Source organism: Argiope bruennichi, chromosome X1, assembly GCF_947563725.1.
Source record: "Argiope bruennichi chromosome X1, qqArgBrue1.1, whole genome shotgun sequence".
Lineage (NCBI taxonomy): Eukaryota > Metazoa > Arthropoda > Arachnida > Araneae > Araneidae > Argiope > Argiope bruennichi.
In genome coordinates, this window is record NC_079162.1 from 8,320,560 (window position 1) to 8,337,316 (window position 16,757).

The window sequence follows — 16,757 nt, forward strand, 5'->3', positions numbered from 1 at the left end:
TGATTTTTTTTTTTTAATCATGTATCTTTTTTTCAGGAGAGGGAAAGGGAAAAGGGTGGCTCTGAGAGTTTTAAAATGAGGTGATTTCTCAAAATATAGCGGTCGAATATATTAGTAATTGCAGTATTTTCTACTTTCTCGAATTCGTAGTATCCAAAAATGATTAATTTGTTATATCTGTAAATGTTATGGTACATTTTAATGTGAAAGCACTTAATGATGTTTCTTAAGGCGCTATATGCTTCAAATTTCCTATATTTTTTATTCTGAGTAGATAACACAACCTATGCCACTAGAATCGCTGTATTTGATATTCTTAACACTTTGGGTATATTTGACGTATTAGAACGTTCTGTATTTGTTTAAATTTGTTTCAGTTCTTTATAATATTAATTAGATTAAATTATATCAATATCATGCAATAATATATCTTTTGAAATATATGAAATAATGAATTCTTACCTAAAATTTACTGCCTTTACATATTCAAAAAATTAAATGCGCTAAAAATAGAAAAACTTTTAAATAAATGTGTAGTCAAAGAGTTCAAGAAGTTGTTCCTTAAAGTGACCTGCGTTTTCAGAGTTGCTTCTCGTCCTTAAACAGGACCTTATAAAATATTATTAGGGTTGCAGAATTTTTTTCGCATATTTTGATTGAATAGGGGGAGAATTTTTTTCGAATTTATCTACAGTTTTTTTTTTAAATCATTATTATTCCTTTTTATTTTTATTTAAATTTGATCACGAATAACCGTAAACTAATGTGGAACATTTAATACAACTTTCTTAAAATAGTTAAATGCTTTTCTTTACACGATATATTTCTTAAGCTGTATATGGGTGGAAGGTGGAGCATAAGGAAGATCTTCGTAAATGTCGATGCTCAAACAGAAGGAAATTATTCGTTGAGGTATAAAATTCTCTGATATTTTAATGGATTGAATAAATTCTCTCGAGTAATTTTTTTTCTGCTTTGCCACTGCAGATGAAGGTTTGAAAATTCAATTGTCAGTGTTTTTAAATATTGCATGCAAAATCAAATAAGTATTTTAACGCAAGAAAATTTTGGGGGATGCTGCAGTTTCAAAATCCCAATACTTGGAGTATCCCTTGTGACTATAGGCTTGTTGACGTTGAAACACGTGGTTATCTTTAACTCTTAAGTATATATTGTTGCCAATTGTCTACATCTAGTTCCACTTAATTTTATTTAAAAAAACGAGTGTCCGTTTCCGAACGCACGTTGATAACCATAGACAACAAATTATGTGTGAAAGAAAAGAATTGACATTACTTTTGGTGGATAAGTTGTATCGATTTTTTTCATTTGAGTGTGATGAAGTTCAGTGTTTTATCTGAAGAGATAGTTTCTTTTGTCGAGTTCTCTATAAAGGAGTGATCTATCTAATTAGTAAAAAATCACTTCTCATTTGTTTTCGGGTAAGCTATCAATGTTTGATGTTGTATTTTAAAATTATATTAGATAACAGTATTTTCCAAAAATTTAACTTTTATGTTGCCAAAAGTCTACATTCGGTATATTTTGAAAAAATTTGCATCATTACCTGGATTTTTGTATTTATTTTTTACATAATCTATTGCTGTTTTCCTATTATATGCTATCTATTACTATTTTCCTATTTTATTTTTTTAAATTAAAAACTAATAATCATGCATTTAAGGGTTAAGTGCATAATAAGTATTTTTTTTCGTCACAATTGTGAGAAGTAAAGACAAATTGATAAGTTAAGGATATCTCTTGCTTACTAATTCGGATTGATTCTGGTTATAGCGCTACGAAACCTTTCGACAGTAATTGAATTGCCTGATAAACTAAAAAAAAAAACTTAAAGTATAAATAAAAATCAATATTAAGTTACAAGTTCTCATTAAGTGAAGCATAATTTTGTTTTTGTATTCAAAAGAAACGAGGGTTATTCTTATATTCTCTTCCTTATTGTTTTTAACTGTTTTTTCCCCCCTCTATAATTGGAAAGTTTATTTACGACCAAGTATCAATTTAGTTTTGTAACCTAAAGCTTTCAGATTACTGGTAAGATAATTGTTAACGCCGTAGCCAAATATCTAATTTGGTTTTGAACGTTTCTCTTAAAGTGGAAAATTTCCTCATTTTCTGCACTATGTAAGGACAAAAATAATCGTATACAAATTTCACCTTCTTGGTATTTTTTTTTCTTTTTAGTGATTGAACATTTTCTTATGGAGACTTTATTATCGATATTTTATATATTGTTTTTTCCAAGTCGGGACATATTTGCACAAATATGTGCAATGAAATAAAATTTTCTGGACTGACAAATGCCCTTTGAATTTAAATTAACAATTTAATACTGATATTGAACACTTTTTCTTTATAGATTTGCTCTGAAGGCTTATTTTTAATGCTTTTGTTATTATATATTTCAGTCAACGATGGCGATTATATTCAAGCAGTTTTGGACCGAAACTATGCAGAAAACATTTCAAGAGTATTGTATCCTAATGATAACGTAAGTTTTTGTGGATTTTACTTGACAAATTTTATGCAATTCTGAATTGTGTTAAATAGTCACAGAAAACGAGTTAAAATCCTTGCTGAGCTTTAAAATACTTTTTATAACTTCGTTGAGTTTGTGTTTACAATATAAATTTTATTGGCACTCTGTTTAGTTTATATATTCACAGGGTGTGTAACGTCATTAAAAGTCATAAAAAAACTGCTTATTTTTTATGATCCTTATATAATTGGTCTTAAAAGTGCTTATTTTTTACAAAGGTGCTTATTTTTCTTTTTGAAGATAAAATAAAATTTTCGCGCTGTTAGATTTGCCCTAGTATAGGAATAAATTTTCTTTTTGTTTCATCTTTCAATGAAAAGTGCTGGCCATAAAGGGATGCCAGTTGCCGATTCATTTACTTTAACGAGTTCAAAGGTTGAAAAAAGTGTCTTTGGTAGTATATAGTATGTATGTATGCTTAAAGGGAGAAAAAAAAAATCTCTTTCGGTTACTTAACTTTTTTTAAAATCTCATTTGCTTGCATTAGTAAGCTAAAAAAAAAGTTCATTTTCGGGGGATAATTTTATGCTTTGGTCGGAAATACCTATGCAAAGTTAGTTTAGCTGTGACTTAACTTCATCGTTCTACTTTTGTCCCTTGGTTACTTATTTGCAGAATATTTATTATATTTTAACATTTTTATCAATAATTTATTTAAATATTTTCTGCATGTAATTTGTATGCAGAAGTTGTATTTTTTTTACAGTATGCCGAAAAAAATGTGCACTTAATTCACTGTGGATATACAAAAGTGAATACACTGAATGGTTGAAGGCTTCCAAAGATAAATATAAAATGAAATGTTCATGGTGCTCTAAAGAATTTGACATTTCTAATGTGGGGAAAGCAACTTAAACCTCGGGCACGTGTAGTATGTCCGCTCAGCTGCGAAATTAGCGGCGGTGCCTGAACTGTTGCGTCGATTCATCTTGCTTGTCTCTCCCTTGGATTTTCGTATAATTTTAATTCTTTAATAACTTGAGTCTTTTAGCACAGCTAACTATCCTGTCGACTATTTAAATGTAAATGTATTTTATTAGTTGCTTGGCCGAATAGAAGACACTTAGAAATTTTAACTTCGATTTATTTCACTACAGGATGTATTTTATGTACAAGAAGTGATGATAAAAATATCCGTTTACATCGCAACACAAGAGCTAAAGAGACCGAAATTTTTCCCTACAGTGGTTTTACTATGTGATTTCGATGGGGATTTCTTTGACATGTATAGGCTTGGGAAAGTGAAATTTATTTATCTTTAAATGAATCTCGTAAGCTTTTAGGATTTTTATCCCTTCACTAGGAACGGGAGGAAATGAAGTGAGCAGTTGCGAATAGAGCGCGTGTAGAATTAAATAAAGGGGAATTGGATCAGGAAATAAGATTCTATTTTAGAATGAAGTTAGTCTCATTAGTTAATGAGATCATTGCGCACGCACACACGCAGACAGATTTCTTTGACATGTCCTTTCGCTTGCGGCGTGAGAAGCAAAAAAAAAAAAAAAAAAAAAGGCAATTTTTAGAAAGCATGTTAGCAATAATTAAATTTTAAAAAAGTTGGATTTTTTTCAAAAATAAGAGAATTTTAGAATGAAGTAACATGGATTAATTTAGGGGAAAAAATAGGAAATAAATTAAACTAAGCAATGTCATTGCATATATATATTAGTCGTTAATTCTACTCTTTTCCCATCAGATTTAAAGGTAAAAGTATTCGAATAAAACTAAGATTAAATTATAAAGTTAAAGTTATAAGTTAAGCAAAGATAAAGTTATTTGAAAAAGAATAAAAGCAAGATTGCTCTGCTAATTTATAAATGTATTTTTATGAAAGGACTTTTTGGTAAATTTTATTGATAAATAATTAAGAATATCAGCATCGACATCCCATTCAAATTATCATTCAGCAATATATTATAATTGCTGCCAATGGCATAAAGAAAAGACAGAATTGGATTCGTCAGTTTCTTAACGGAAAAATAAATCTCTTAAAAAATTAAATTGTTGAAATTGAATTAATGCTATTGGACTTGTTCAACAAGTTGATTAAACCAGAAACTTTTCACTGCTAAAAAATATAATGAGGTGCGAAAAATTATTAAAGGGGAAATTGAACAGTTGAAAGAGTTAGATAGTGAAATTTCTAAAAGAAAACGGGGGAAAAAAATTTTATAGTTTATAAAACTTCACGGTTTTTTTCTTTTTTTTAAATACCAGATTTGTTTACTTTCTCTTAACCTGTTTTTCTATTAAGAAATTGAAATGTTAGTAACATGACAATTTAATATTTTTCTTCTTAATACCGACTGTAATATAAAGTATCTCGGAGGTGAATTGTAAGTGCTTAATTAATGCTTTCTAATTAACTGTTCTTGAGAGACTTGCAGAAAAACATTTTAAGTAGCTCAACTTTAATGTCCATGAAAAATATGCAGTAGTTACTTGTGGCATTCTCTGCTTCTATTTTTTAGAACTGAATAGTACATATGTTTGATCATCTTAATGAATTGCATCGTAACTTAGTTTCATAATCAAAACTACTATGCTAATGTTGGTCCTTAATTTTTGTCGGAGTTTTTTCATTTCATTTCAACAAGTGTGTAAACTTTAATACTTGTACTTGTATAAATGAAAAAAAGTTCCAAGAAAAAAGAACAAGACTTTTTAAATGATCAACGCTCTAACAGGAAAACGGTTATAGGTAATACTGTAAAAGCTACCACAAGCGCTTTGAGAAGCAAGAAACAGTAAAGAACTATAGAGAAAGGTTAAGTTTAATCAAGAAAGGACAAAAAATACTAGTATGTCAGAAACAGTTACTGACGACAATGACAGCGCTGAAAAAAAAAAACAGTGTTCTTTACTGGAAGAAACAAAATAACCAGATCCTTCAAATATATCTTAAAACTCTGGTTAACTACATAGTGAAAATGTATGTGCTAGTATGGTTTATAATATTAACACCTTCATGTACTTATGGTTTCAAACATCCTTTTAAACTTGTCTCATATTCACGATATCTCTCTGATGATCTCAAGAACGTTGTATACCTGATTATTCAAAGAAATGATTAAACTGCTGCTCCAGAAAATATACATTAGTTAAGGTGACCATTCGTACTGATTTTACCAGTATAGTACTGGTTTTCAGGGCATAAGTCCTGGTTAGTCATTAAACAAAACCAGTACACGAAAAGTACTGGTTTTAGATTAGAAAACATTAAAACAAAAAAAGTAATAAAATAAAAATAATAAAATTAGAACTGATAACCCTGATAATTCCATGTGATATCGTCAGGTGTCGCATGAGTAGGACCACCACGACGTCATACAAGTCAGTGGAAGTCTAAAGTACTAACTACTGTGATGTACCTACCTTATTATTATCATGGCGGCAAAACGACGAAAGTGCGTATTTAATGATGATTTCAAATTAAAATATACATTTATTAAAGAAAGTAATAATATTGATCCTAGTGAAGTATATTGTTAAAAATGTAGAAGTACGTTTACTATTGCAAATAGTGGAAAAAGCAACATTGAAAACCACATAAAAACAGTTAAACGCAAACGAGCAGTGTCAGCAGCAATTGCAAGTTCGAGTATGACATCATATTTTAAGAAAAAAGAATTTGAAACTGCCGAGAAGAAAATAGCTGCAGCTGAAGGTTTGTGGGCATATCATACAGTTATGCATAATCAATCTTTTCAATCAATGGACTGTACCTGTAAACTTATTAAGGCATGTTTCGATGCTAAATTCACATGCTCTAGGACCAAATGCGAAGCTATAATCTCCGATGTACTTGTCCCTTATGCAAATCAAATATTGGCTCAAGATTAAGAAACGTAAGTTTTATATCAGTGTACTCAGACGCCTCAAATCAGAAAGAAATTAAACTTATTCCTTTACTTGTCAGATATTTTTCATACAAGAATGGAATACAGGTAAAAATTATTGAAGTAAAGGATTTTCCAGGAGAAACGTCTGACATAGTTACCGAATATATTGTAGAGGTCTTAAAAAAACATAATTTAGGAAGCAAGATATTAGAGTTTTGTGCCGACAACACCAAAACTAACTTTGGAGGCATGCGAAGAGCCGGGAAAAATAATATTTTTACCAAGCTAAAAGCAACTTTGGACGGACGGGAGCTTGTGGGAATTGGCGCATATTTTAAACAATTCTATACAAACCGCGGCGGACTGCCTTCCAATTGATATACAAACTTTAATTACCAAGATTTACTCTTACTTTTACATTTATACTGTGCGCGTCAGTGAATTAAAAGAATTTTGTAATTTTGTAGACATAGAATATGAAAAACTTTTGGGTTACAGTGCTACGCGGTGGTTAGCGTTACGACCAGCTATTGAGCGCGTGTTGGAAATATTTCCTGCATTAAAATCGTATTTTGCGTCTAATGAAAAAACTCCGACAATTATTAAAAATTATTTTGAGAATCCTGAGACTGAATCTTGGCTTTTCTTTCTCCATAATGTGTCGTCAATGTTTCATAACACGGTTTTAAAGATAGAAGGACAGGATATTTCTATGTTGGAAACAAATATCATTTATAAGGATCTTAAAACCAAAATTGCTCACAGGATAGCAAGTGTGTTTCTGCCCCTGCAAGTTCGACAAAATTTAAAAAGGCTAGAAGAAGACGGCTTAGTTAAATCGAATATTTTCAAAGAAAAAGTGATGGAATTTTACAGCACATGTTTTCAGTATCTGGAAGAATGGGAAGGCCATTTTGAGGGAATCGAGGTTTAATTGGATTACATTAAACATGAAACCTACGCATCAAAGGGTTCAGGTATGCGGTGACTATTTAATTCAACATTATCCGGAAATAAATTTAATTGAAGATGAGCTCTTTGATGAAATCTGTTTCATTCAGCGCTAAACCACAGATGAGAAACTTGGGCATTGGAAACAAAATTCTGTTTCGGTATCAGATAGGTGGATTGAAATTTTTAAAGCCTTTAAAGAAAATGATCTGCCCAATAATATTGACAAATTGGTAGAGTATTGCCTCTGTATGCCAGGAACTAATGCACCGACCGAACGGGTTTTTTCTTTATTAAACAACATCTGGACTAGCGAGAAAACCCAATTGAAAGTGGAAACTTTGAAATCCTTGTTGATTGTCAAAAATAATTTAAATGCAATCTGTATGGAATTCTATGAAAATATACAGGAAAACAAAAATTTGTTAAAAGCAATTCATTCCTCAGAAAAATATAAATAAACAAACTAAATTAAATAACTCCTTATGTTTTATTAGGTTATTATATTAGGCTTATCATGTTATGTTATGTTTATTATGTTTTATTTTTATATTGTAAAATCATATTTTAGTTTTCACATTTCTTGTGTTTAAATAAACGCAACATTTTTTGATATCTAAAAGTTTTTTATTTACTTAGGTATACAGGTTGGCCGTTGGGTGAATTTTTGATAAAAATTTATAAAATTTGGGCATGGCTGGTCAAAATTCATGTTGTCCTGGTTTCAGGTTTAAAAAAATGGTCACCTTACCATTACAACAGAATCCCAAACAGACAGATTCAAGCGACACACGGCAGAAATCCGACAACCAGCTCTTTCTCCTAACTCCCTACGAGAACGCGTCGCCCAATATCGCACCCAGCAGAAACTACCATCAACCAATGAAAATTTTAGCGATTTATATGTAAGATACAAATGTTTTAAAGAAAGAAAAAAAAAACTAAATTCATAAAAAAAAATTCCCGAGCCTGTAAAATTTCAATTCTTTAAATTTCCCTAGATATCTTTCATTTTAATACCTTTAAATTAAACTGAGCCTATAAACTTTGAATGTTAACATTTAAAATCATTAAAATATGTTCTTTTTAACTTTTCGACATCTCAGAATATATAATATTTACAAACAGTAATAAATTAAATAATAATACGCTATGCATAATTAAAAGCCCAAAGAAATTTTCTGCATGTAAATTCAACAATAACAGCATCTAAAGCAAAGTTGAGGGAAATTTGTAACCACAATACAATGTACAGAATATATTTTATAGTTATTCATTATTTGTATTTACGTAAGAATTTCATACAATCATTTCAAGTTCAAATTTCGGTGCAAAACATCTAATCACTTGTTCATATATCTTCAGAATAATATCCTTAGTCGAATTCTCACTATAGAAAATTTGTTAGGCAGTGATATTCGAGCTGTCAGACCAATTCCTCTTATATGAATGCACTTTGTAAGAAAACCATATTAAATATTCTGTACTTCCTTCTGAAAAATCACATTGACAGATTAAAAGATTATTAAAGAGGTAATTTTGATATCCTGAAAAATTTCGTGGCCTGTCTATATATGATTGATGAAAAAGTCGCTTTTTAATCTCTTCTGATCAACTGTTTTGGGAAATGATTGTTTTTTTATTCTGAATTGAGCGTGACCATCATTCGTACCAAATTGTTTTTTTCTTCTCTCTTTTTATTTGAAATTGATTATTTGCATTTTGAATATAATTGAATATTTGCATTGTTTATAGCAACTTTAGTCGAAGAATCTACCCTTTCGTTTCCATATTATCCTTGATGTGCTCTTATCCAAAATTTTTCTTTTCATTTTCTTATTTTTTTTCTTGATTCCAGAGCCATTAAAGGGGGCCTTTAATGGCTCTGGAAAATAAAATTATGATTGATGCCAATCAATGGGAGTGAAATGAAATCGAAAATATTTAGTGCAGTCGTTAATATTTTTCTTCTCATTAATGAATAGTCATCTACACAGGATGTTGTCACTCAGCGTACACAATATTTTGTCTGCGGCAAACCGCACATATTATTCAGAGTTTATCTCGCACATACAAAATAGAACTATTATTATCGTTGCCGATCAAATTATATATTTATTATGGAAATTTTCCAGTGCATACAGTATTTCCATTTATTCAGTGAAATGACAAATGATTTTTCAGTTACACAAGCATATATCGTGTTGATTGCTTCGATTAAAAAAAAGTCTTCAAACGTTCCTCACTTGATAGATCTACCAGGGCAGCAAGTAGAAATAAGCCAATTCGAGCTTCTCAAACAAACGCGGAGCGACAAGCGAGCAATGAAAGCAGATCGTTTACGAATTGCAAATTCAAGTGCTTCAGAATCTCAAGATCAACATGCGGCAAGAAGCGACGCAACTATTCTTAACGGAAAGTCGATTGGAGAAGATGTGCTCATTACACGCATTCCCATTATTCCCACCGACATGCCTTTTAATTTCAAACGACTGCAGTTCCCCAATCGACTTGCATTCTCGATGACCATCAATAAGGTACATGGCCCATAACTACAAGTGTGCGGATTGAATCTATAAACTCTGTTTGGTCAATTCAATCACATGGCCCAGTTGTATGGCTGTATACGTACGAGTTGGACAGACAAGAAATTTGTTTTTGCTGACAAAATATTGTCTACACTAAAGAACTTGAATAATAAAGTAAATGAAAAAAATAGAATAAATATTATTTGTACTTCTCCTTTATATATCATTCAGTTTCAATGAATGTCTTCATTGCTGATAGGAAAATAAATATTATTCGTGCTATTATTCCTAATTAAACAAGACAGCTATTTTAAATTTAAAACGGTATTTCCAAAATTATTTCTGTGGCAGTAACGCGCCGGTACCAGTTAGTATCCAAATAGAAACAAATATTTATATTTTGAAAAGTCATACTCATATTAGCGATTATCTGAATCGCTTTCTTTATTCTGTAATTCCTGTGAATAAAAAAGCAAAGTCTTATTTTGCCATTAACAAGCTATTTATTTATGGTCACCGGTGGCTTTGTTCTTTTTGTTCGGAGTTTTCAGCACACACAATTTTAGTATATCTCAAGAACTACTGCGAATTTCAGAACAAAATTTGATGAACATACATATAAAATGCCTGCTTAGATGTATTTAAAAATATCGAATTCCGTTATAGGAAAATATTTAAATTGTAGTTATGTTAATTAATTTGGTTAATCAGTGTCTTATCTTAAAAAACCGGTCGCTTTAACCCATTTCCATCGACATCCATCTTATGAAGATATGATAATAAATAATAAAGTTAGAGGTGTTTGACGACTGTAACTAATGTTCTAGAAATCAAGTAGAACTCCGCCGTAGTAATCTTGTGAGTATCTCGTTTTTCCGTAGAACTTTCTAGTAACCTTCTATCTTCATTCAGATGTCTTTCTGAAAAGAAACACAATCTATTCTGTGGAGAGATTAAAATAAATTAGTCATGTATATATTCGCAGGTGACGTTTTTTTATTTAAATAGAAATATATTTTATTTCTGATTATATAAATAATTTCTTGGCTTGAAAATTGATAGTATAAATATCGTTTACAAAGTTTAATTTTTTAGGTTTTTGTATCTCCAGTATAAGAAAGTTTTTTTCCCTTCTCATTCAAGGATCCTAGGGACTGTACCGCGCCGCGTGTGCCTTTGAGTTATACAGCCTTTGTTGCATTCCAGTTGTACCAAGGATTTTCCTATTTGATATCGATTTTATCAAAGAAAGTTTGTTGTTTGATGTAGAATTTAAAAAAAATTTAATAAGCATTTAACTAAACGAGTATTAGTTCCTTTTTTTATTTACAGAATGTATAAGGGACGGTAATAAAATGTGGATTTTAAAAAGTAAGGATATTTTTTCTTACCTTTGTCTTTTAGCATGACTTTTAATCTTCTGATTCATTGCCATGCATCTTACATGTATTAATGTACATGCATCTTACATGTAAAACGCAACTTTATAGGAATTTTATACTGTTTTTTCTCCTAAATTCCTTCTTTAGTAGCTTTTTTATAACTGGATGCTAAAAGCTATCGACGCATCCTTGCATTTTGCTGTATTCAGGATTAGTATATTAATGTTAAAATAGCATTAATTTATAGTGCACCATAATTTATTTAATTCCATATTTTTTAACAACGTTTTATGCTTTGAAAATTTTCTTACAACTATTAAAGTGTTATATTTATGAATTTTTCTATCCCATTTTTAGTTCTTTGAAGGAAAAGAGCTGAGGTTGAAACAAGAATACTTCATGGTTGCTGCTACCTTGCAAGATATTATTAGACGTTTTAAATCGTCTAAATTTGGTTGCAGAGATCCAGTTAGGACGTCTTTCGATACGTTCCCTGACAAAGTAAGTGATTTCTCCCGTCTTTTTACATGAAAAAAAGGTGCGTTTGAAATTCTTTCATTTGCCGAAATTCTCTTTCTTTTTCGAACGCATGCTGTGTTAATTGAAGGATGGAAGCAATGCCATAATAGAAACACAGATTACAGAACTTAGCTTTCAGGCCCGTTAAATATAACATGGATGGATCATCACGTGCCGCTTATTCCATGAGTGACACACAGCATATTCAAAAATGGGTTTTGGGTCATTAAAGCGCCTCTGCTTCATTTCTATTGTTTTGATAACAGAATATGCATTAGAACATATAAAATCAACTATTGATGTAGTTTAATTATAGCTTTAATTTGGTCATTGCTGTAATGTTGCTATTACATATTTCTGAATACCAACTCAATTGCCATATTTACTGATTATGTAATGGAGTAGTTATAACAGATTATCTGATTTATTCAGTATGAATGTCAGTTTCTGCCTCATATTAGTTACAAGTGTTGCGAATACAAGAAAAGCGCTCTGTTTTATTTCATATTAAGTATTTTAAAGCTGGGTGGGCATTTAGAATTTATCCTTCAATCTTGATCGTTGATTTTTTAGTGCAGACAGCTTTCCGATTTGCTGCTTTACAAAGGTTGAAAAAATTGACTAGGTAGCAACTGAGTATTTTAAATTTGTAAAAAATGTACATTAAAGAGGTTGATATTTTATTCATTTGCTTATTAACGTGCATCATATGTATTTCATCAATTATTCTATATTTTGAAATGTTTATATTTTAAAATTTAATAAGACTACATACGAGTTATTCTTCATCTCAACCATTATATAAATTAGAAATTTTTTTATAATGTAGTATTTTATAATTTGCTTGTATAATTTTCTTTTAATTTCTTGAAGTTGCGAAAAATTAATTTTTAAATGTGTATTCGCCGAGAATTAGCACCGTTTTTCAAGAAAATTCTATTGTGACCGAAGATGTAATTAATTAAAAGTATGTAAGATGGCTTCTTAAGTGACAATACACACTAGTGTAATTTGATTATTTTAGTCTGCACACTTAAACAGCTAATATTTTTAGCAACTAAACCGAATTACAATCTTGCTTTTTGACTCTCGACTTTTACTTTAGTAAGAAAAATTATGAAAACTTCAAAGAAATTCACCATTCTACAAATTGTAATAACTGATTATCTGAACTGTATTCCGTGTATCGAACAATGCAAATCGACTTTATCATTTTTGTCTTTTTAACAATGCAATATGTTAAAATCGGCTAGGTGATTTATTTCTTTATATCCTTTATCTTTAATCACTTAACAGACAGATCTGACGAGTTTTCCATGTGCAAATCAAATGAGTTTCAAAAGCAATTCAGGCCTTAAAAAGTTAAATGGCTTTTCAGCTCTCTTAAGATCGTTGCTTCTAAATTTTAAGAATTTTATATTTCTTTTATAATGGTTCTGTCTGCATTATTTCCCCCCCCTTTTTACCTCCAATTAAATTGTTTGTAACTGTAACACTTAAACATTGAAATCTGTTTATATAATGACATGAACTTTACATGTAGTTACAACATTCTTTTTTTTTAAATTTTTATTATAAAGTAAATATTGAAAATCTATTCACTTTTCTGTATTCAATTTTTTTTATTAGGTTGCTATCCAACTCAATGATACTCATCCTGCTTTAGCCATCCCTGAACTTATGCGTATACTTGTTGATATTGAAGGTGTTGCATGGGACAAGGTACATATATTTTAATTGTAAAAATTTAAGCCTGTATGATTATCATATTAACGAGTAAACAAGTTGTTAACCAATTAACCAATTTGTATCTTGGTTATACATATAAACTTTTCAACTGTCTTAAGACTTCTGGTGTCTTCATGGTTTTCTTTAGGAAGTACAGATCCTAAATGGAAACAAATTTCGGTAGTACTTGTTTCCCAGCCAACTTTCACCCAGAATATAAAATTAATTTAAAAAGTACTTTTTAAAAAGCACCTTTACTAGTGAGTTATGAAATATATTTTTTAGAATTGTCTTTTACTTTTTAGTCATTATCACATATGCTAAGAATTCGTAAAATTTGTCTCAAATTTATTACTAGGTAGTAAGTACTATGTACATGGAAATAAAATTTAAGAAAATTGGTAGGTTAATTAATAAATTCTGAAAAAATTGCGTGTAATTTTAGAAAATACCAATGTGTGTTCAATTTCGAAACTCAACCGCATCAAGAAGCGAGTGAAAATTACATTACAAAAAAAGGCATTTCATTAATTTTAACGATTGAGAATAATTCCATCACAAAGTATATTTTAGAGAGAAATAATATATATCGATTGTATGATTTATAAATAATTTTTAGATTAAAATTTTTTTTATTTATTTAAATGACTGAAGAAAAGAATTAAATCTTTTTTTTTAATTATTATTTAAATGACTGAAGAAAAGAATTAAATCGTATTTTATTTTTTAGACTATCGAAATTGTTATAAAGAACAAAAATAATTTTCTTAATGTTTTAAAAAATTATATTGGAATGAAACTAAATCTGAATTTCCATTAATCATTGTCTGGCTCTCAAAGGAAAAAATCTTGTTTCATGAATTCGGTTGAGAAGTATCTTTTGTTTCTCCTTTCTATTTCATCATTAATATCTAATGGTAGTTTATATGTGTATATATTTGCAGTTGTACCTCAGAGCTATCAAAACAAGTCATGTTTATATCAACGAATGATGTAAAATAATTTTAAAAGCAAGCTTGACTCATTTGAAGCTGCCACAAAAATTCGATTTGTGTTAATAAGTTGTTCTTAATTCAAATATTAAGTGTAGCAGAAGAAAACGACGCATTTTAAACTAAAACTGGCAAAGAGTAATTTGTTGTATAATGTTCTTTCCTTTATATCTTAAAGTTGTGAAAAATTTACTTTTGATTGTCTATTTGCCATGAATTTGTGGTTTTCAAGAAACTTGCGATTATATTTTATATATTGTATATTATAACTATATAAGATAAGTGATATCTATTGTGTATTTAAGAGTTACAGTACACACTAGAGTAATTTGAATGCTTATTTTGGTCTAAACACTTAAACAACTTAAATTTTTAATCACTAAACATATTATAAAAATTTAAAATTTTCTGATTACCAAGCTAAGAATAAGCAAGGTTGTTTAACAAATTTATGTCCGGATTATGCAAATCTTTCAGTTCTGTCGTTTCTGGTGTTTAATAAGTAGACAATGCTGTACACAGTTCGTTTATAAAAGCCGCTTTTTTTAAGTTTCACATTTTTTAATCTATTTGTTTTATATTCTTGAAGTGTTACCGTACCTCATCTGAAATTTGTTACAGGCTTGGGAAATAACAAAAAAGACATGTGCCTACACTAATCACACTGTTCTACCAGAGGCTCTTGAAAGATGGCCTGTTAGTATGCTAGAATATCTCCTTCCTCGTCACCTTCAGATTATGTACGAGATCAATCAAAGATTCCTTGATGTGAGTATCGAAAATATTTCTTATACCGTTTTTTTTTTTTTTTTTTTTTTGTAAATTATAAAAGTATTTGGTTAATTAAAATTTAAAATAAACATTTAATATATTTTTTAAAAATAAGTTTGAACTACATTTTTGGTTATGTTTGATCAAAAATAAGATTTTGCTTGATTAATTGTCCAAATTTGTTTTGAATAAATTAATGCTTAAATACATAGTTAAAAGACAGAAGCGGAATTTAAAAAAGACTTTCGAAGAAAAGGAATAAAACACTAAATCCAAGTAATTTCTAATATCAAATGGATTGTGATAAAAGCGAGAAAAATTTAGATTTTCATTTGGAAAAAATCGATATATGTAATCGAACAAATATAAAATGATGCAAATTCATTCATTTTCTCTGTGACAGATTACACTAATGCTGTCACTTAAGTCGATTTGAATATATTTGATTTGTCATAGAATTTTTAGATTTAGGTTGGAAATTCTAATTAAATATTTTTTATTAAAATTGAAACGTTTTTTAAAATTTTATTTAAAACTATAGCATAAGTTTAAATTTTGTCTAAATGCCTCAAAATAAAGTCTGTTTTTATCATTTAAATGCTTTTTATTAGTGATTATACAAAAAAAATAGAATAAATAGTTGCGTTTTTCAATTGAAGTAAAGCCAGTTACAGTAGCGTTCCACCTGTTTGAAGTCCTGCTATCCGGATCGATTGTGGGAGAAAATTAAACTTCAAACCTAGGGAAATAATGGCAGCCTAGTCAATGGTTCCAGTATCGGATTTTGACAACATGAGGCCACAAGCACTACATTATCTTCAGGCCCCCTTCTAGATAAATTCTATTCTTAACAAAAAAGTAATCTGAAGTAAATTTTATAAGCTTTTAATTTTAACTTTGCGTTTATTTTTTAACAATTCCTGCATTATATGTATATGTCAAATAGATAAAAAAAAAAGTTGCAGGTATTTTATATAAAAAAAATTAATAAATTAAAAATGAGTTTTATTCAGTAACTATTAAGAGAAAATATTTTTTACATTCCTTCCAAACTTCGAATTGATATAAACAGTGTCAACATCCTTTGACCGAAATATTGAATGACATTTTCCATTAACAACGCTGATAATGAAAAGTAAAATTAAAAATTTGAAAAAAAGGTAATTTTATAAAAATACTTTGAGAAATTTTAAGATGTTCTTAAAAATATTGTCTAATTGAAACTCTATAAAACAGATCGTTAATAACTTTTTCACCTATTCTTTTAAAAAGTCTTGTTCTTGAAAAGTTATATTATAAATTGTAAAAAAAAAAAGGCATTGAGCTCCAAATTAATATAACGAAACAAAAATATATCTCAAAATATACTGATATCCTAAATTTAGTTCATGCACATATTTTCTGGTAAAGTAAAATTGGGTTTTTATTTTTGGATGGTGATGATACAAATTATAATGCTAAATAATACTTTTTAAAAAAATTCT

General features: G+C 29.3%; 1 protein-coding gene across 1 annotated transcript in view; it reads left to right on the forward strand.

Annotated features, from left to right (window-relative positions):
* The window catches only part of LOC129958460 (glycogen phosphorylase-like), a 75,142-nt gene that overhangs the window by 32,546 nt on the left and 25,839 nt on the right, over nucleotides 1-16,757 (forward strand). The window contains exons 6-9 of the mRNA XM_056070954.1: nucleotides 2,430-2,512; nucleotides 11,621-11,764; nucleotides 13,412-13,504; nucleotides 15,124-15,270. Of these exons, the coding sequence (XP_055926929.1) occupies nucleotides 2,430-2,512; nucleotides 11,621-11,764; nucleotides 13,412-13,504; nucleotides 15,124-15,270 (467 nt within the window). The remainder of the gene's footprint in view (nucleotides 1-2,429; nucleotides 2,513-11,620; nucleotides 11,765-13,411; nucleotides 13,505-15,123; nucleotides 15,271-16,757) is intronic.